The sequence below is a fragment of the Cheilinus undulatus genome, linkage group 21, assembly GCF_018320785.1.
Source record: "Cheilinus undulatus linkage group 21, ASM1832078v1, whole genome shotgun sequence".
Lineage (NCBI taxonomy): Eukaryota > Metazoa > Chordata > Actinopteri > Labriformes > Labridae > Cheilinus > Cheilinus undulatus.
In genome coordinates this window covers 40473054-40493046 of record NC_054885.1, presented here as the reverse complement: position 1 = coordinate 40493046, position 19993 = coordinate 40473054, and the positions used below count along the sequence as shown (strand labels likewise).

At 40.1% G+C, this 19993-nt stretch overlaps 3 protein-coding genes across 3 annotated transcripts in view; all 3 read right to left on the bottom strand.

Annotated features, from left to right (window-relative positions):
• The window catches only part of spsb3a (splA/ryanodine receptor domain and SOCS box containing 3a), a 7601-nt gene extending 3921 nt beyond the window's left edge, over positions 1-3680 (bottom strand). Inside the window, exons 1-3 of the mRNA XM_041816743.1 lie at positions 3514-3680; positions 2492-2698; positions 228-408 (exon numbers count right to left, since the gene is read on the bottom strand). Of these exons, the coding sequence (XP_041672677.1) occupies positions 228-408; positions 2492-2617 (307 nt within the window). The 5' untranslated portion in view covers positions 2618-2698; positions 3514-3680. The remainder of the gene's footprint in view (positions 1-227; positions 409-2491; positions 2699-3513) is intronic.
• mrps34 (mitochondrial ribosomal protein S34) overlaps positions 1-11184 on the bottom strand; it is a 21163-nt gene extending 9979 nt beyond the window's left edge. Inside the window, exons 1-2 of the mRNA XM_041816761.1 lie at positions 11180-11184; positions 2685-2689 (exon numbers count right to left, since the gene is read on the bottom strand). Coding sequence (XP_041672695.1) covers positions 2685-2687 — 3 coding nt within the window. The 5' untranslated portion in view covers positions 2688-2689; positions 11180-11184. The remainder of the gene's footprint in view (positions 1-2684; positions 2690-11179) is intronic.
• LOC121529077 (V-type proton ATPase 16 kDa proteolipid subunit) lies at positions 6645-19993 on the bottom strand. Its single transcript, XM_041816760.1, has 3 exons — positions 19759-19993; positions 10988-11171; positions 6645-7815 (listed from the first exon to the last, which is right to left on the bottom strand). The coding sequence occupies exons 1-3, from the start codon at positions 19829-19831 to the stop codon at positions 7611-7613; spliced, it is 462 nt and encodes a 153-aa protein (XP_041672694.1). The 5' UTR covers positions 19832-19993; the 3' UTR covers positions 6645-7610.

Here is a 19993-nt window from a genome sequence, read left to right as displayed (position 1 = left end):
TGAAAAATCTTAACATGCGTACTTGCTGTAAATGCACAAGCTGCCAAAGTTCTACATTTTTTTTTAATTCCATGTTTTAAAACGATAAATTATTTCATGAAAGATGGTACTGTAGAGAAAATTCTAGTAAGATGGCAGCACTAATGTGAACAGATCAGTGAGCTGGATAAGGGTGGTGTGGTTTTCTCCCTCACACAGTCACTGATTACAGGTGAGATGTTGTGTACCTTGGTCGTCCTCTCCACAGTGGCAGTCTCTGACTTGGTGAAAACCTCGTAGACGGGGGTTGTAGTTGGTCTCAGCCTGAGAATCACAGCTGCAGTAGGACTCTCCAGTGACGGGCACGGCGCTGGGCACCGGAGGGACCATCACCGCTGAGAAGTCGGCCTCAGAGTCTGAATCGCTGTACTGAGGAGCAGTGAAGTAAAAGACACATCAGCAGGACTGCTAAAGGAACTAAACAGCACCACTTTCACGTTTCGCCACCAAAACAACTGTGAACTGAAAACATCCAGACTCTGAGATTTGACCTTAAATTGCAGACATTCTGCTGCTTTCCTCCGTGGAAAAATGATTTACTCTAGCTTCAAGCAACAGACATTCACATCCCCAAACAGTGTTTACAAAGCTGTAGGTAGATTAGAGGCTTCAAGGTCAACAAAGACGCCTTGTGTGAACTTTGTCTTTCAGAGGGATGAATCCTAAAACAAACCTACATGTCTTCTTTTATACTCTGAAACTTTTTAAACATGAGGTGTTAGAAAGTGTTTCTGTTATTTCAATCATTGATAGTATGGAAAGGTTTAATCTTCTGTCAGTAATTAAACAAAAGCAGCATTGAAAGAAGGAGAAAGCACTGTCTAAATGGCCCAGATACATTGGCAGTGTGTGCAGGAATTTGCCTTCTTTTTTACAAGTTCAAAACAAGAAATTACACAACACTAGGGGCCGAGTGCACCAGCTGGTCATGTGACACATCTGACTTAAAGCTGGAAGTTACAACTCACTCAGAGTTAAACTGTGCACCAGCTGGACCTAAAACTCTGAGTTATTCCTGTGTGTAACTTTTATGCCTCAGATGGAGCAGGCACAAGTTTAAGAAGTCAGATTTATCCAATGAAATACAAACAGAAAACACAGAAATACAACGTACAAGTGACATAATGACCATGCATCTCGCTCACACATCTATCAATGACCAAGCATGAGGATGAGAAAGACTCATCTGCAGTTGGACTACTTTACTTGGGCATGAACTCTGAATAAACAAAATAATTTCACCTAAATACCAGATAAGTCAGGTAGAAACACAGAGACATCCCAGCCCTGCAGGGGCTGACTGCTGAGAGTGTGTGCCAACATTTTAAACTTTTCTCTCTCAGAGTTTTATTCTTCCTTTTAACAGAAACAGAGTCAGACTATTTAGTAAGAAAACTTTGTGGGGTGCTAAGCAGCGAATGGCAGACATGAGAGAAATTCTAAACATCATCAGAGACATGCTGGTTAGATAATGTCATAGCAGGCTGGAACCCCAAATTCCTGAAATGCCACCTGCGCTCAGTTTTGGGTGTTAGCAATTTTGCTCTCAGTGATGGTGTGTGTCCTTCTGAAGCGCAGCACTGAGCAGCTGCAGACTCGTGAACACAAGATCCCTGGAGAATGTGATCCTCAGAAGCTTGAGTAAATTGGGATGGTTAAAAGGTTTCTGTTTTCTACAAAAGATGCATGCTTTATATGCAAAACTGTGTGATTTTCCACCTAAAAAGTTAACTTTTCTTCGTCAATGGCACTGTAGTAGCTCTGTGACCCACTGACCAGCCGGAGACCTGAAGTCTGTACCAAAGGATGAGACATAATGTTGATGATAAAGTGAGGATTTACCAGCAGGAGTCTGGACATTGTCATGTATTTTGTGGTTGACCAGATGCTGTCCAGGATGACCTGCTCTACCTAGATTGACAGAGTTTGGCCATAACTTGAGATCTGGTGCATAGTGGTGCTTCTGGGACGCCCCAGAGATGGACAGAAGCACGTGCAGTGGAATGGCAAAGATCGATTAGAGATGGAGCGATTTGCACAGCTTGTGTGTGGATCGCTGCAAAGACAGAGTTGTATGGAGTTTGGGGGCAAGAAGGGTTTCTTTGGTTCTGCAAAGACATGATGACTTCTTTTGGTTTAATTTGTGCTTGTTAGTTGGCAAATCTCACTTCTGCACATGCACGTGAATACAAAAGCAAGTGTGCACCTACGACAATTATATCTTACAGCCAGTAGACTGAGCAAATTAGAGCCTTGAAGTTGGTTGTAGTTAAGTTGGACATAGCATATAAGACTGGCTTTATTCCTGTTTATTCACTCAGCCATTGGTGTTTTGGTCTTCTACTTTATGGCCACGGCATCCATACTACTGTTGACATCATTGGACATCTACGAGTATCTGTTACTGTGACAATCTTAGTTCAAAGGAAACCTTCTATCCTCGTATTCTTACCTCCAAGCGCTCGTAGCCCCATTCTTCACTTTCAGAAGCCAAAACAAGAGCCCGGGCATCAGCATCCCTCCGTATCCCACCCCAAACATATCTCCACGCACGACTGTTCCTGCTCCGCCTGGACATGGTGACGTCTGGCCAGGAGAAAAGCCGGCTGGTCAGTTCAGGTTCAGTAGAAAGGACAGACGGCCTGCATCAGTCCAGCACCTGAAACACAAAATTACACGTGATTATCGAGACCATGCGTTAAAAATTAACAACAGAAGTCATAGACACAGAATTTTGGGTAATTACTGATGTTGAATGACCAAAACATGCAAGCAATCACCTTTTCTGTCTAAATTGCACAAATATGTTGGCAACGTGCAGACAGTAAGACGGTGTGCAGGATTTAATCCTCTCTGTGCAATTTTCTAACAGTCTTGGTGTAATTTTATTAAAGCTCCAGTACTTCTCTAAGCTGCTGATCATTACAGACAGCAGGGAAAACAACCTAAAGTATAGGAAGTTTTTATCTTTACCAAAATACTGCAAACGTATTTGTGCCATTTACACAACGTGTAACGATTTTTCCTGTAATTAATGCTCATTTATAACAAGAAATTCGCAGACACTGGACTGGTGTTTTTATCATCGTGGTGCTGATGTGGCCTTATCTAAACTAGCTTAAATTCTAGGGTCATAATAACAACCCTACTTTGGTTAGCCTCCCATCCGAGCTAAAAGAGGAAGCTAACGTTAGCCACACTGCTAGTAACCAAGCGTTAAACATGTTAGCAGGCTGTTACAAGGTCAGGTACATCGATATTTAAACCAGGCTACGTTTGAATAGAAGCACAATCACATTTTAGATTCCATTTACGGCCATACAGATATCATTTAAGCAGGGATATTTACTAAAGGATGTATGAACCCGGCTAATGATGCAGACCTAGCCAGCCACCTAGCTAAACTAGCTCGTTAGTTAGCCTCGTTAGCAGCGATGCTATCAGCTCTGAATTAACGGAGGACGTTAACGTTACCTGATGTTATTCACGGCAAACATTCACGGAAAATCACCGACAGCAGCAAAGATACGGTGTTAGCTGAAGTCTACTTTTGTAAAATGGGTAACAGACGATAAGTGGAGGAGAAGCTAGCTGTGCTTCCCTCTTCATGACCTACTTTACATTAGAGAGTCTGACCGTAAACAATAACAGAGCGGCAACCGGAAGTTAGCCGACGGACCGTTCAATGACGGCACTGAGGAATAATTCTGACTAAATAACTAAATAATAGAGGCTTTTAATGAACGACTGATTAAACAATTATTTAGTATCCTAGAATAATGACTAAATAGCTTAAATCATGACTCACTATGACAAAACGATGATTTAGTACCCCGAAATAGTGACTTAAAAGTAAAAATAAGAAAATTCAAAATAGTCACCCTCTCTCTCAGTATTTTTTTTTCTGTAATAAAAGTTTTGACATTTTTCTAAAGCTTTTTAAATACTTGTATATGTATGAGAAAATGTATTAAACTTAATTATACGGCGACCCTGAAGGTCAACTGCAAAAAAAGATTGAACACAAAAAGTGCATAAACTGTTGTTTCTTCTTTTGTTTTTAATTAAATATTTCATATATTAGGAAGCGTTTGTGTTTTTGCTTTCAGAGAAACGTTCCCCCCTCATGGCCACTGTAAAAATAAATAATATACTATATTAAAGTTTTGCTTTTTAGCTCATTTGTGTGTGTGTGTGTGTGTGTGTGTGTGTGGTGGTGGGTGGGTCACTGTCCTACTGGAGAAAGGAAAGCAGCACCTCTGTAAAGGACAAGTCTACAGGTTAAGTCTGGACTTAGAGAAAAAAAAATCCATCCACTAAGTTTGAGATGAGTTTTCATGTTGAGAGGTGGGGTAAAATGCTTCAAGGAATTATTTTTAAAAGGCGTTATAAATAATGAAAAACTTATTTGAAAAAGGAAGATAGACAAAGTTCAGATATTTTTACCTCCGCCAAGGAGGTCATGTGATCGGGTGGGTTTGTTCATTTGTTTGTTTGTTTGTTAGCAACATAACTCAAAAAGCTGAGGACAGATTTTGATGAAATTTTCAGGAAATGTCAGAAATGGCATAAAGAAGAACTGATTAGATTTTGGGAGTGATCCAGATCACCGTCTGGATCCAGGAATTTTTTCAAGGATTCTGTACTATTGGGAGATAGGGCTAAGGGCAGAGGTCTGCGCTGTTACCACTTTACACCAGGAGATGGCGGACATGAGTGACTTCAATCCCAGCAGCAGTTTTGGGTGTGTTTCTATACACAGTTTTGGAGTTTATAGAGTTTGAAAGACGCATGCCTGGTTGGGGAGACGAGTCGGAGCGTAACAGAGAGAAAGACAGCGAATTGTAGCGAGAATACTCACAATGCTGGGAGGAATAGAGGAATATTCACCCTCTGACATGACTTCCAGTTGTCCTATGAGACCATGGGTGCTACTGTTGGCACACGTAGTGAAGCCAATGCTTTGCCTTGCCGTGTTTCCATCCCACCAGGGAGGGAGTAATCGGCGAATGCAGTGGTGGGGGGCACATGGGGACAGATCCAGGAATGTTTTTTAAGGATTCTGTACTATTAGGAGATAGGGCTGATGGCAGAGGTCTGCACTCTCTGAGTGCTTTTCTAGTTTTAATAATGTAGTGAGTCAAAAGTACAGTATCAAACATGTCTGCCCTCTGTTTTTGTTCTAAAAGTTGCCTGGTACCCCACGTTTTTTTATTATATCATGGTATGAACTATGGTGATTATCTATATAAGCTTTAGCTATAGCTGTTAGCAGCATGTTTATCTTTTAGTCAAAATAAGGTTTTAAGACAAAAAAAAATTATGATTATACTCAGAAATTCTGTTGTAAATCATGATTACTCTCTCCTTGTCTAAATTACACTTAGAATTCTGCATTCAAACTGCTTTTGTCAGCGCTATCTTGGAGGAAAATGTGCAGGTGAAGGAAATGGAGAGACTGACTTATACAACCAGAGGAAGGATAAAGGACTTTGAAGATTTGTGGAAACCTTTTTTGGACTTTCTTAAACATCTAAATATGCAGTCCTGTTAAAACTGCTGTGTCAAGTGTGTATGTCTTATTTCAAGGTATGTGTCAACATGTATGTACAAGAGTGTGTTACAGTTTGCTAATGTTCATTTGTGTCTGTTAAATGTATGTAAAATTTAAACATTTAATAAAGATGTTTAAAAAAAACTGCTTTTGTCTCATTTAAAGTAAGGGTAACTGACTTTCTGTTTGGATACAGACCTGCTTTTATTTTGAAAGAAAATAAGAACCTTTGGGTACATAGAAGATTATGACGTGAATTTAAAATGAAATCAGGGACAGTAAAAATGTAAATATTTGACAAGAAGATTCAGATGACTTTTGACTCGTTCAGTAGGCTGAGTTTTTTAAAAACCTTCAGACCAAAGGCTGCCTGCAAACCCGCCTCTAAAACCCAAAGTATTTTCAATAAACCTCCGAAAACCAGTTTTCTGCAAAACTACACAGAATTTTAGCGTTCACTAAATCTTTTTTCTTGACCTCAGTGGCAGTGAATACCTGCCTTTACTGTTGTGCTTAACATTTTTATAAAAACACGAGTTAAATCAAGATGATCCATGTGCTCCTCCTACTCCAGAACAAGTCTCTGATCCACTGAGTCTTGGCCAGTGGGTCCCCGGTGGGTTTTTGTAAAATCCACTGTTGTTCTCGATGCCTGCTTCAGTGTCGCTGAAGTTTTCACTTCTCAGCTTTAAAACTTTTCCATCCATCCGCTTTCACATTTGGTGGTTAAAGAGTTAAAGAACAATTCTTTTAAACTTCTTGTTTTAGAAAATCTCTTTGCAGTATGTCTGCAACACGTCTTAAAGATAAGCTCATCCAGATCACGGTGACGTCTCAGAGGTATACACACAGGAATGGTGCATCTGCTCTGGGTGGGTTAGAGGGACATCATGATGCCATGATGGTAAAATTGTGTTTTATGTGCAGCCCTTGTTGATGCAGGTTGTGTTTATCGTTCTGTCACACTGAGATAATGACGTTTATTCTTTGTGAAAATGTTGAGATTGATCTTAATGTCAGAGTAGCGGAAAGAAAAGGTCTGGACTCGATGTTCTGGAGGAGGTTGAGTTTTATTTGGAAATCTGACAGGCATGGCTGAACAGTGAGCTCTCACCTTCAACAAAACAAACAAAAACTCAAGACAGCAGCACTACAGGTAAACGATACTAGTGTTTGAGAATGTCATATTAAACATAAATCCACTCACACACACTCGACTCAGTCACACACACCACACACACCCACACACACACTGTCAACCCCATGTCAACATGTGGACATCCTCCATTAATAATCACACTACGTCCAGAGGAATCCAAGCACTTTGAACAATTACCCACAGTGCAGTTAACTAACTATACACAGATAATTTATATATTTTGATGTATATAGGGTATTCAATAAACAGTATTATTCCATTTAGACAGTTTCATTAAGTCAAAATCTTTAGAACTTTCCATAAATAGTGAAAAAAAATATGTCTTGTCAGCTCCTCGCCGCTGTGATTCAAAAATGGTCCCCAAACAGAACATGAAAAAATAAAACACTAATGTGCACGATTTTTCAGCAGTCTCAAACAGAGATTGATCAAAACCACCAACAAAAACAAAAACCAAAGGAGGGGAGGGGTGGCGGGTGGGCAGGGGGGTAAACGTTGATATTCACACTCACAGCACAGACTGGTTACTACATTTACAGGGGTGGAGGGACTCTGGATCACTGTACAGGTTAAGATCAGACGACAAATCAAGCAGACTGTCCACACATCATCCCACAACAACCAATACATCTTCATGCCCGTTCTGTACACACAACACCTGACACAACTGGATGGCTTTAAACAATATGGAAGGATCACATCTACCGAGGACGCGGCCGCCGATCTGACCGCCAGCATGTTTGTGTCGCCATCCCGTCCTGTCAGACCGTCGGGGAAGTAATGGAAGTAGGTGAAAATCTCCTATTTGTTCTTGCTGCTTCGATGTGGAATGAATGAGATGGTGTTTGATGTGCACGCTTATTTTGTAGATAGGATGAGGGCCACGATGAGGCCGTACAGCCCCAGCACCTCCGCGAAGATCAGGATCAGGATCATGCCCACGAAGAGCCGAGGCTGCTGGGCAGTGCCCCTCACGCCCGCATCACCCACGATGCCAATGGCGAACCCGGCCGCCAGCCCGCTCAGGCCCACGCTCAGACCGGCACCGAGGTGCAGGAAACTCCTGGTGGAGAAAAAGGGGTTAAAACATTTCACAACGAGCAATATTTTCAACTTAATCAAAGAAAATGCTGCAGCAAATGCTTCAGTGCTTCAAGAATTACATGCTTGAATTTTGAGGTGATTGACAGAACAGGCACCATGGGGAAATTAAGGTCAAACAGTGACGATTTCAGGGGGCACTGATCCATCAGCTCAACATCACTATCAGCATATATCAGCCTTGTTTACAACCATCAGATATCTACAAATAATATGGCATGAAAAATTAAAAACTGCCACATGGTAAACTGAACTGCTGAATCAAATAGATGTCTTACAGGGCAGAAGTCGTCATCTGTTGGATAAACTCTGTAAATGTTAGCATAATGGGAGCGTGAGAACATAAGAATGACGTTAACCTCGCAGGTCAGCACATAAACTTGAATCAAAAATACATCACTTAAGCATCCTGTGATTTTTAGCACACAAGTGGTTTGACATCTTTAAGAGAAATGTAAAATAAGTGCATCATTTGTTGGCTCATGAATGTAGAGACATACTGGGTGTGCAGATGGAGAGCAGAAAAGTAGATTATGATGCATGAGTGGCTCTCTGAGGGCCTGAAGACAGTAACTTTTTATCCTTACAGTGAAGGTAATAAAGAACATAAAGAGGTAAAATGTGTTCCTATGTCAAATGTTTGGATGTTTCCTAAAGCTTTTACAAATCTGGCCCTGAAAAAAATACAAATACATGTACGGCTGGGATGTGAAAGAAGCAGAAATCTTTTTCCAGTGGCAGAAAGGAGTGACTTTCTATTTTGCTTTTAAGCTCTCCAAAAACTGACCAAAAAATGTAAAAACATGGATTTTATTTCATCACTTCTTCAGCAATCAAAATTATGTTTGGACATGCCAACAGATCTAAAAGTCAGTTTAGCCTCTGTGCTTCTTTAAGGAGTCCACGGATGCTGACAGTGATTTTAGCTCTCAGCATCCTGAGCATGAAAACGCCCTCAGTGGCGCCGGTTTAACTCTGCGAGTAGAACAGTTGCCCAAATACAGAGGCTAAAGTCCTCGACGCACTGGTTGTGGGACTGATCCCCGGTCTAGGTCCTTTTTGGGGCACGTCTTCCCCCACTCTCCTCATATTTCAGGTCCAGATAAATGTCAGGAAACTTGATTTGTGGCCACATATCAGTATCCACAGACGAGGAAACCGTGTGGATCTCCGTCGAGTCCAAATATCTCTAAGTTAAGCAGATATTGGTCTGTTTTTCTCCTGTTTTCACACGCTCCTCACAGAGACTTCTGTGTTTTGCAGCCGGGAGCTGAGCGGTCGTGTCACACACTGACAGACGTCAGTGCAAACCCATATTGTTGTGTGTAGCTCCACCTTCTTGGGGCAGAAAGGTAAGATTGGTACAACGGAAGGGTGCCAAAAGTGGGATGGTAAGGGTTTTTTGGGACCCTTTCCAACTATTGCTTTCTAGAAATGCAAAAAAATGCGTACCCTGCTGTACCAAACTAAACCAGACCGCTTGGTGGAAACGACCTTTAACCGTCCCCCTGTCATTCTTAGCAGCAGCTTCACAGCATGTGGGGATCCCCAGCCACAGAAATGATGTACGGGCTGTTTGATGAAGGGAGGGACAGTGAGCTCTGATATCTGGTTGTCACTGAAGACAGATTGTTGAGGCAGAGCATGGACACAGGCACTACAGAGCTGTCACTTGGAATCTGAATGCCCCAAACGGATCATTAATCCTTCAGAATGCGTTGTCTTAACAACACCAAGTCTCCAACAAGTATCACCATTACCCTGCTCTTGTTTCAGAATGTTTAACAAAAAAATCTCAATCTGTTCCTTCAATAAAACTTCCACCACACGTTTAACCTTGTTAAGATCGACTCTTGCTGGATTATTTTCTCCCATCTCTCCACATATCAGTACTTTTCTTTCTCTTTGCCACTTCTTCTTTGCCACTTCATTATTGACCCATGAAGCAAACTTTTCCTAACTGCACTGAATCCCTACATACGTCTCTGTTTACTCATTCTTTATTGTGTGATCACTAAAGAACAGCTGAGGCTGAAGTCACTCCCTCTGGCACACGCATTTATTAAGAACCTGCAGCAGGTGATGCAGCATTCTTTAAATGTTTAGTGCTGAGATTGTTTAAGGTGACGATGTGTAGAATTATCACACAGAAATGTCTAAATCATCCAAAACGTCTGAACCAATTGCAAAAATTCATTCTATACTATAGCCAGCACAATATTAGATTAAACTAGGGCTTTGCAGTTGTGAAAAAACATCTAATTGTGATGATTTTGACTCATTTTTCAAATTAGACATGAGCTGTTGTATAAAAAGGGAACGATGTTCTTTATATAATTCTCATATCAAACAAGAAAAACATACAAAAACTAAGAAAATATGAATTCTTTTGGACACTATTCTAAAAATATACCACTAGAACGACTGCATGATGTATAATGTGTAACATCTCTGCTGTAAAATCTTAAACTGGTATTCTGGCACAAAATTTAGGTTAAAGGAAAACTGCACCCTCTGCGATTTGAAAATTACGATTGAATCTAATTGGGATTAATTGCCCAGCTCTATTCCTCACTCCCCAGGCAAAAAGAGAGCACACCAGTGGATCTGTGCGACTGAAGCAGTGTTCAGGAGTTTTCCTGCAATTTAGGGGAACTGAAAACAGGAAATGAGCTAAAATTGGGTGCCAAGGATTTCTATTTTTGTTGCAGTGGTATCAAACAGGTATTTATAACCAGATTTTTAGAAGCATCATAACTTAACTTAAAAATCCAGAATGATAACCTTATCTTGTAGCAGGAGCATAACTGAGATTAGTGTTGGAGATGTGGAAGGGCCAGTAAACCTCCATCAAGCTCCAGACACAGATGTTTCTCTTTTCTGTAATAGTGGTTAAAGAACTGAGAGTTCTGGCCTTTAACTAGTCTTAAATCCATTTAGCCTTTAAAAAGACATCGCTCAGAGCTTGGCCTTAATTATTTACTTGTTTAATGTAATGAGTGAAACAGGTCTGAGTACACAGGAGCACAAGAAAAACACACTATGAAGCCAGTGCTGTGTGATAATCTTCCTGATTACAAAGACGTGGACAGAAAAAAACAGGCTGATGTCATAAAAAGATGGAGTCATCTTACTTGTAGAGAGAGACTCTCTCAGAGATGTTATTTGCTATCAGAACCGCCACCACCAGCCCGTAGATGGCGATGATACCAGCCATGACCACGGGGATGATGGACTTCATGATGAGCTCTGGCCTCATCACAGACATGGCAGCGATGCCTGTGCCGCTCTTTGCTGTCCCATACGCCGCTCCTAACGCTGAGGAGGAGAGAAAAGGTCTGTTAATTCATCTGTTCAGTCCTGTTGCTGTTAGATGTCTAAAAAACCATCAGACAAGATATGGATCCAGACGGAGCTGGGCCACGATTAATCCTGTCCATCGATTTCAGATGTCTGAGATGTGATGGGCAAAAGAAACTGTAAACAGATTTTTGACGGCCAGTTCTCTGAAAATTAAAGTCAGTCATAGAAGTGAAGCCTGCTTACAAACCACACAGATGCGTCTACCTTAAAAAAATCCCCAAAACAGAGTAGTAAAATATTCTTATAAGCAGGAATGGCTGCACAGTGGACTTCTCCATCACAATTTAACTTTGACCTCTTAAATACTTCAACAAGCAGCGATTGTCAAGACCTGTGTAAAAAAAACATAACTAGATGTCCAAAGCAGGGTGCAAAGATGCATCAGTTTATCATCAATCAGCTGATATGGGCTCCTCTGACAAACATCCACCATCTACAACAAAGCTGCCATGAATCATCGTCAACAGCAGATTTTTATCAGTCCTGTTGGACAAATTCTGATCTGTTTTTAGCGTCATCTCTGCGTCTGTAACCCTCAGTTTCTTGTACTGCTCTATTCTCACTGAAGCCATCTCTTTTTGCCAGGTCCTCTGGTCACATCTATAATCTTTGATAATAAAAAGACATGCCTCTATGTGCAGGGGCTGTCTAAGTCTGGAAACTCAGCTCTTTGCTGCATGGCAGTCCCCACTCTTCCATTCAAGTGTCATACCCTATCAGTATCCACTGTCCTTTCCTCTAAATAAAAGAATTTAAGACCCGTCTAAATCACAACTAAAATAAAATACCAAAATTCTCCATAACCCAAAACTTTTATTTAAAAAATATCTTCTTTAGTTGTTGCTTGGTCCAAGCACGGTTACCTCTTGTGCATACATACACACACGGTTAGTTTATACAGATTGCAGCCTGGAGAACGACACAACTGCAGCTCTGCCAACTGTGTGGATCAGGCCCTGTTTACACGACAACGTTTTGCTCGTTTTCCGTTTTCATTTCCAAAAAAGTTCCACGTTAAGACGGCAACGTTTTCAAAACGATCTCTGTTCACATGAAGCTGCGGGAAACACCAAAAACCATTTAGTATACATGCCAGGTCAGTAGATGGGGGTGTGATTTTGCAATGTCCAATATCGCCTTCGGGCTGCCCCTCGACAGCGTATGGGTCGAGTCAGAATCTGGTGCAGACATGAAATACGTCTCAACTGATCCAAGTGATGGTGAAGTAAATCAACACTGTTGGAGAAGTACAGTTAAACTCAGAAGAGTGAGGATCATGAACAGTACACTGGTGTCGGCCATCTTTGTTTTGGGCTTCCCATCCGCGCATGCGTTATGAGCCTACTCGCGCAAGGATATTTACTGCAGCCGCAGTGTGCATGTCCGTTTTCAGAAAGTGCCAGATTCTCTGTTTATTCAGAGACAGGGGTGTTTTGAAAAACTTCCACTCTGGAGCCCGTTTCCAAAAAGTTCAGTTTTCAAGCACCAAAACGCCATTGCCATTTAAACGGACAGCCAAAATGCTACAAAAATTTTGCGTTTTCACTCGAAAACGGGGGCTTTATTTTAGCCGTTTTGGTCAGACATCCTTCTGACACTCCTGGATGATCGTTGCATCAGTTTATGTACAAGTTGCATATCTATGCTTGTTCATGAGCATCTGTAGTATAACTCAGCCCTCCTCTTCAATCCGTGTCAGGCGAGGAAGAGTAGAACAGAAAGCACTCGCACTACACAAACAGGATGTGGGGGTCAAACCGGCTTGGGTACGGTGCTGACAGCCCACTGTGAGTGTGCCCCTTAAAGCTAAAGTTTACAAAGTGACTCTAAACGAGGCCGAATGTTTTGGGAAAATAATCTTACTGCAGCTTCTTTGCCCAACATTGCAATTGCGATTTGATATGCGATTATTTCTTAAGTTCCTCATCTTATGTTATTTTCCAACAAACACAAGCAATAAATTATTCTATGTTATAACCAACACAATGCTAAATAAAAAAAAATGTAATTCTTATATTTAATAAGAAAAATGTACAAAAATGAAGAAAGTAGGATTTTTCTAGACTACTCTAAAAAATGGCAAATGGATGATTGCATATGTTATACATAAAATCTCTGCTGCAAGAAAAAGTGTTTAAAGTGGTATTTTGACACAAATATAAATCTAAAGAAATATTGCACCTTCTGCCATTTGAAAATTGCACCAGCCCATAATGGGTTTTATCTAATAACTGATTAATTGCCCAGCCCTACTCTAAAGATGTTCAGTTGCTGCAGACACCTCGTCAGAGAGGTGTTGATTAAACGGCCCTACTTGGACAGTTTATCACCTATTTTCACCCTTCAACAAATTTACAGATATTCAACCGGTAAACTAAATAAAGTTCACTGAACAAAGAATCTCTGGAAATGCACAGTGATCTGTGCTATCTTATGCCACCTGTCACATGATCTTTTCTACAACCACTTTAAAATCTCTAAACCAAGCAGGACGTATCCTCATATTCTGGGAGGAGAAGAGGATACAAAAGCCCAATCCCGAATATTCAATTATGAAATTCTAATCCAAAGCATTTTCTGCACAGTATAACATTCAATCCCTCTGTCCTTCCACATTTTATATTTTCAAGCATTTTCTTGAAACACAGAGCAGAAGATGAAGGTATGATCTCCAGCATGGATGTGGTCTTCAGCTTTACAGAGACATTAATGATGAAATGTTAAAGATGTGCTCAGTTTTTATTTCCTAAAATGTTTCATACTTCAGCCTCATGCAAATTCTGGACTGAGTGGACTGTGAACAAACAAAAAAACTGTTAATGACACTTCAGCAGCACCCACAGAGATTTCACTGAGGAACGGTATAGAGAAAAAGATCTGATTATACACGTGTCTCTTTATGCCAATGAAGAGGAAAGATATAAAACTGAGATTTGGGGAAAATGTACATTTTTACTTTAGAACAGGAACCAAAGTTCCCCTTAGAGGCTTCACACCTGGTGGTAATCTTTAATACTTAGACACACTGCCATACAAACAAGTAAATCTGTTATTTTAATGATAAAAGTGTGTGATATGGTCATAAGAGAGGGGATAATCTATCAAAAACTGCAGGCAAACCTTTGCACACAAAAACACAGCCAGCATCTTATTACTGAAGAGTTCAGACAGTATGCAGGAGTTCACCTGCAGTTATTGATAGCTGATAACAAAAATCTTATACAGGGTGAAAGGGCTTCTACTCTACTCCAGAAAGGTGTCATTATAATGTGACTGCTATCAGACTGACGTCTTAAATTCTGCTCATTAATCTTTTTTTAACAATGTTTTGGAGGTTTGCCTTTATTCAGATAGGCCAGCTGAAGAGACAAAGGAAAATATGGCGAGAGAGTTTGGAGAACACGTGCACCAAACCGCATAGAGACCAGGAACCGATCCCGTTACCAGTGTGTCCAGGACTAAAGCATCTGTGTATGGGAGCCTGTTCTACCCACTGAGCTAAAGCAGCGCCCCTGCATGGATCTTTGACCGCTGCTCAGTCTGATAGGGTGTAAACTTGGTGTTTCCCATGAATTTACTGCAAACTTGTTAATGACTGTTATCAGAGCAAATATTAAATACACAGTGAGACTTAAATTCTTAGTTTTGAAAGACTTAAAATCAGGGCTGAACAATTTGGGAAAATAATCTAATTGCTATTTTTCCCCCCAATATTGCGATTGCAATTTGATACACAATTATGTCTCAAGTTCCTCATTTTATGTGTTTTCTATGATGCAAAAGCAAAAAATAACTCTATATTACAACCAACACAACATCAGATTAAACAAGGGCTGACCAATTTAAAAAAAAAAAAAAAAAAAAGGATAAGATTGTGATGATTATGACTTATTGCAAATTGAATATGAATTTGTGTCTTACAGGGAGTGATTTTTTATGTCATTCATAAGAAAAAAGTGCAAAAAGTAGGCTTTTTTGTAGACTATTCTAAAAAAAAATGGTACTTGAATAATTGCACGGTATGTAATGCATAATGTCTCTGCTTCAAAAAAAGTTTTAAACTGTTTTTTGACACAAATTTTAGGTTAAGGAAAAATTGCCCCTTCTGCGATTTGAAAATTGCAGCAGGCCATATAGTGATTTAATCTTATTTTCAATTATTTGCCCAGCCCTTCTTTAAATCTTGGCCATGGGCTTTAACAGCTGAATGGCATTCACAGTCGTGTCAACGCTTTCACTCATGAAGTTCTACCTTAAACCATAATGACTGGGTTTTGGTCCTACAGCAAACCAAGTAAAAGTAGATGCTTAATATGAAGGCCAATAGGGAAAAGAGCTTATTTGCTCTGCTACACATCATCTTTATCTAAATTAAACAAAAGAAAAGCTAAAAATAACACTGCTAAAAAAGTTTTTGCATTGAATCAGACGACTCTAACATGCCAGGTAAGAAACTTCATCACGGTGTAGAAGGTCCTCTGCCCTACATTAAAAGAAAACTCAATTACATTTAATCACTGGAGCAGAGATTCACTTGGGTGTCTGCCATGAGACCCATCTGCATTAAATACATTTCCTTTGTAAAATTCTTTTTGTAAAATAATTTGTATTAAACCACATGGATTTGACATTGATATGATTGCATTTCTATGCTGCAGCAGTCTCTGGCCTACTTTCACCTAAAACTACAAGGCTTACACAGAGAGGACAGCAGGTTTTACATTTAGAGGGTAAAAACAACCTACACTCCATGATCTTTAGGTGATTCTGCAGCTTTGGGTATCACTCCTTTTCAGGGGGGCTGGGGCTCAATCCCATTACGCCCCTTTGCTCCTAACACTTAGCTCTAGGCTAGAGGTGCCACCCTGAAATCCAGGGGTAGGGTCAAAGGTCAGAAATGAACTGAGTCTAGATCTAGCATCTTTGCAGCTCTGCAAAATGATGTCATCATGAATTATCAATAATTTCCTCATAATTTACAGAGATATTTCTGTCTGTATAAATTAACAGACTCATTTGCTTCACTTCCTTGTCAGACGTGTTGAGCATGGTGTATAAATTCTGTGTTTGGGGATTTCCTCCGATACACACCGGGTGAAGCCTCGCTCACTCCTGTCTCTGCTGAATGTGTCAGACAGGAAAAGACCAAGGAATAGCTGACATTTCCCTTTAACTTCAAAAACTGGCAGAAACATCTTATCAAAGTATTCCTGCTAGAGAAAGTGACATCCCGAAGACAGAGGTTGGCATTAAAGTGGAATAAACAGCCATCATTCACCTCTGTCATCAGAGCTTCCTGTTGAATGACTCAAAGATGTGAATTTTTATTTATGCATTTCGCTGTATAAATTTTCCTGTTCTGTTTTTAATCTTTTTTTGTACATTTATTACATTAACTGAGTCTAAGCTTGTCTAAATGGTCAATGGTTCTGAGCTTTTCGATATCAAATGTTTTAAATGATACAATCACTGTTATTTCTGAGATAAAAAGATATTGGAAAGCTGTTTCATTTCATAATATGGAAGATCCTCATAAAAAAATAAATGTCAGTACCTGCTGCAATATTAGAAATACAAATGTACAAAACCTTAGCAACAAGGTCAGGTAACTGCTCTTTTTTAACTGCCAAAATTGTGAATAAATAGGGATGATTGATTTTTGCTGATACCTTATATGTGGATAGTTACAAATTAATTGCAGTCAATAACGATACAAATATTGATCATAACTGGAGCTCAGACCTAAAGTTTTAGACCCCAAAACACACTTTAAAGTTTAAGGAATGAGGATGAACTTAGGTCTGTTAGTCCTGCCCTAAAACTCCACAAACTTATGTGTAAATACAGCCAGCATTTACAGCTGATATATTCATCGCCTGTATATCAGCAAATATGATGTCTAACTTTTTAAATTAATATCTCGCGCTGATGAAAGCATGCATCCCTACCAGAAAACTTTCTAAATTGCACAAAAATGTTGACATTGTTTCAGGAACAAAATATTACCAACATGTTTGCACAATTTTGACACTGTGCAGGAGTTTACTCTGACTTTTTAGTGGATGTTTTTCCTTTAGAGCACACCTGTCTGAATAGGACTTTATTCTCTAAGTTTCTGTAGTCTTTGATTATGTTGTTCACTAAATTATTGGAGAATGTTAAGTATTAAATTCTATTTTGCATGGTGTAAAAATACTGAAATTATTGCTGATCTCAAATCTAATAAAATTGCACACACTGAAATGAAAACTTATTTGGGCAATTTCTGCAATGTGCAGGATTTTATCTTCTTTCTTTTTAACTAAAAGTAAGAAATAACCCAATGTTGGTGCCTAGGTTTCATCAGATGGCTGTTTATCACGATGGCAGTCCTCTTTAACGTCTGCTAGACTGTTTTTAAAGACATTAAAGACTGGATGGCCCTGAGCTTTTTAAATTTTAATGAAAATAAAACCGAACTTATCTTTTTTGGCCCAAGTGGAGACCAGGAGGCACCTCACAGGGACCTGGACCCTCTTTATCCTTATTTTAAGCCCACAGTTTTAAATCTTGGTGTAAAAGTTGAAAATGATTTTAATTTGGATCAATAAATAAATTCTGTTGTTAAATCCAGTTTTTATCATTTGAGGCTTTTATCCAAGATTAAATCGGTTTTATCTGTTAACGACTTTGAGCGAGTAATCCATGCTTTTATTTCTACATGGTTGGACTACTGAAATGCTCTTTACGTTGGTGTTAACCAGGCTTCCCTTGCACGCTTACAGTTACAGTGCCGCTCCTCTTTTAACAGGTACATGAAAACATGACCACATCACTCCGATCCTGCCGTCCCTCCACTGGCTTCCCATTCATTTCAAAATTTTATAGTTTGTTTTTAAATCTTTAAACGGATCAACACCCCAGTACATTTCTAACCTTTTAAATGTCTACACTCCCTCGCGGTCCTTGAGGTCTGCTGACCAGCTTCACCTCGTTGTCCCAAAATCCTGGTTAAAAACCCAAGGTGATCGAGCCTTCTCTGCAGTGGCTCCCAAATTGTGGAACAAATTGCCTCTAAAAATTTAAACATCCCCAAATTGCGTCTTAAAACTCAGTTTTATTCTTTGGCTTTGAATTCAGCATGAGAGTTGTGTGATCTCTGTCCTTCTATGGTCCTAATCCCTGCGTTTTTTTATTGCTTCTATTTGTTTTTATTTCATTTTAATTGTTTTTATGATGTTCTTGTCTGCTTTTTTGTCTTTCCTCTGAATGTTTTTACTTCTGCAGTGTTTGTGACTGTGCAGCACTTTGTTCAACTTGAATGTTTTTAAAATGTGCTATATAAATAAAGTGGATTGGATTGGATCATGATGCTGGTTCTGTTCCAGGTTCCTGCCAGTTAAAAGGAAGTTCTTCCTTACCTCCATAACTTTGCTAAATGTTGCTTAGTGCTGAGCTCATTGTCGATTAATGTTGGGTCGTTATAAATAAAAGAGAGAACAGTCTAGAACGGCCCTCTTTGTAAAGTGTCTGCACATCTGTGGATATGAAGTAGCCCTATAGAAATATATACCGACCGGTCGAATTTGTCCCTGTGGTCATGAAAACAGTTTTAATATCTTTTGAAATGCAATGATATGAAAGTTTAAAATTCTGGTATGGTGACAACTAGGAATGCAAGAGTGCCTTGTGGTTCAAACTGACTAGACAACAGACGTTCATGAAGATGATATCACCGTTTTATAATAAATGAAATAAATGCATTGCACTATTCACAAAACAAAGTGCACAGAGCACCATAAGTGTGACAGAATCACACCATGAACCCAGTATAGTGATACCTATGGTATTTGCAGTGTATCCCTACAGCCCAACTAGAATAAAATACATAGCATGTGAAAACACCAGTCATGTTGTCTGATTCAAATGCCATTAAAAATCCATTATATGCTGGGTACCACGCCTTTAAAAAGCGGTAAGACTAAAAATATCTTTCCAAAAAGAAGAAATGTCCCTTTAATTCTCCACACTGACGTTCAGGCCTTGATGTGGCCCTCCTGCTTTACGTGTCATTACGACAAACAGGAAACTGACGATGAGTCTAATCTCTGAATTAGCGCATTTATATGATAATCCGTGAAATTGCGGATGTGTTTGTGCCGTAAATTAACTCCATTGTGACAGATTAATGATGATCTGACCTCGGGCAGGGTCTGCGTCACTGACCATCAGCTCCCAGGACACATCATCACAGCTGTGATTAACACGACATAACCCAGCTAGTTGAAGAGCTAGTTAGCTGTAACGTTAGTGGTGTGATGAGCTGGTTGGTTAGTGGTGCAGATTGATGTCCTCCCCCCGCCTCTTCTGCCCCGCATCCCTGGCAGGTGTGCGCGCGAGCCGTGACCGACTAACACCAACGGTCATTTCTGTTAACACGGCTTTATCCTGCCGTTTCTAAAACCGACATGACAGTTTAAAACCATGGTATCTTTATGTGCTGTGAACGCGACAAAAGCGCTAAAGGTGGTGAGATGTCAGATGAAGGAGGAGGTGTAGTTACCGCTGAACACCATGGCCGCAGAGGCTCCCATCACGGCGAAGAAAGGCGAGTACTCGGGGTTCTCCTCGGACATTCTCGCACTCTTTTCGGGGCGATAAAGCTACAAGGCAGGGGCTTATGTTCGACTCAGTTAGTCCCCGTTTCCCACCGTCAGCGCCGGGTAGGTTAAAGCACGGAAAGGGGGCGACGACGTAGCTGCCAGGAAGATCCCCGGTGTAGAAGAGGAAAATGGCGA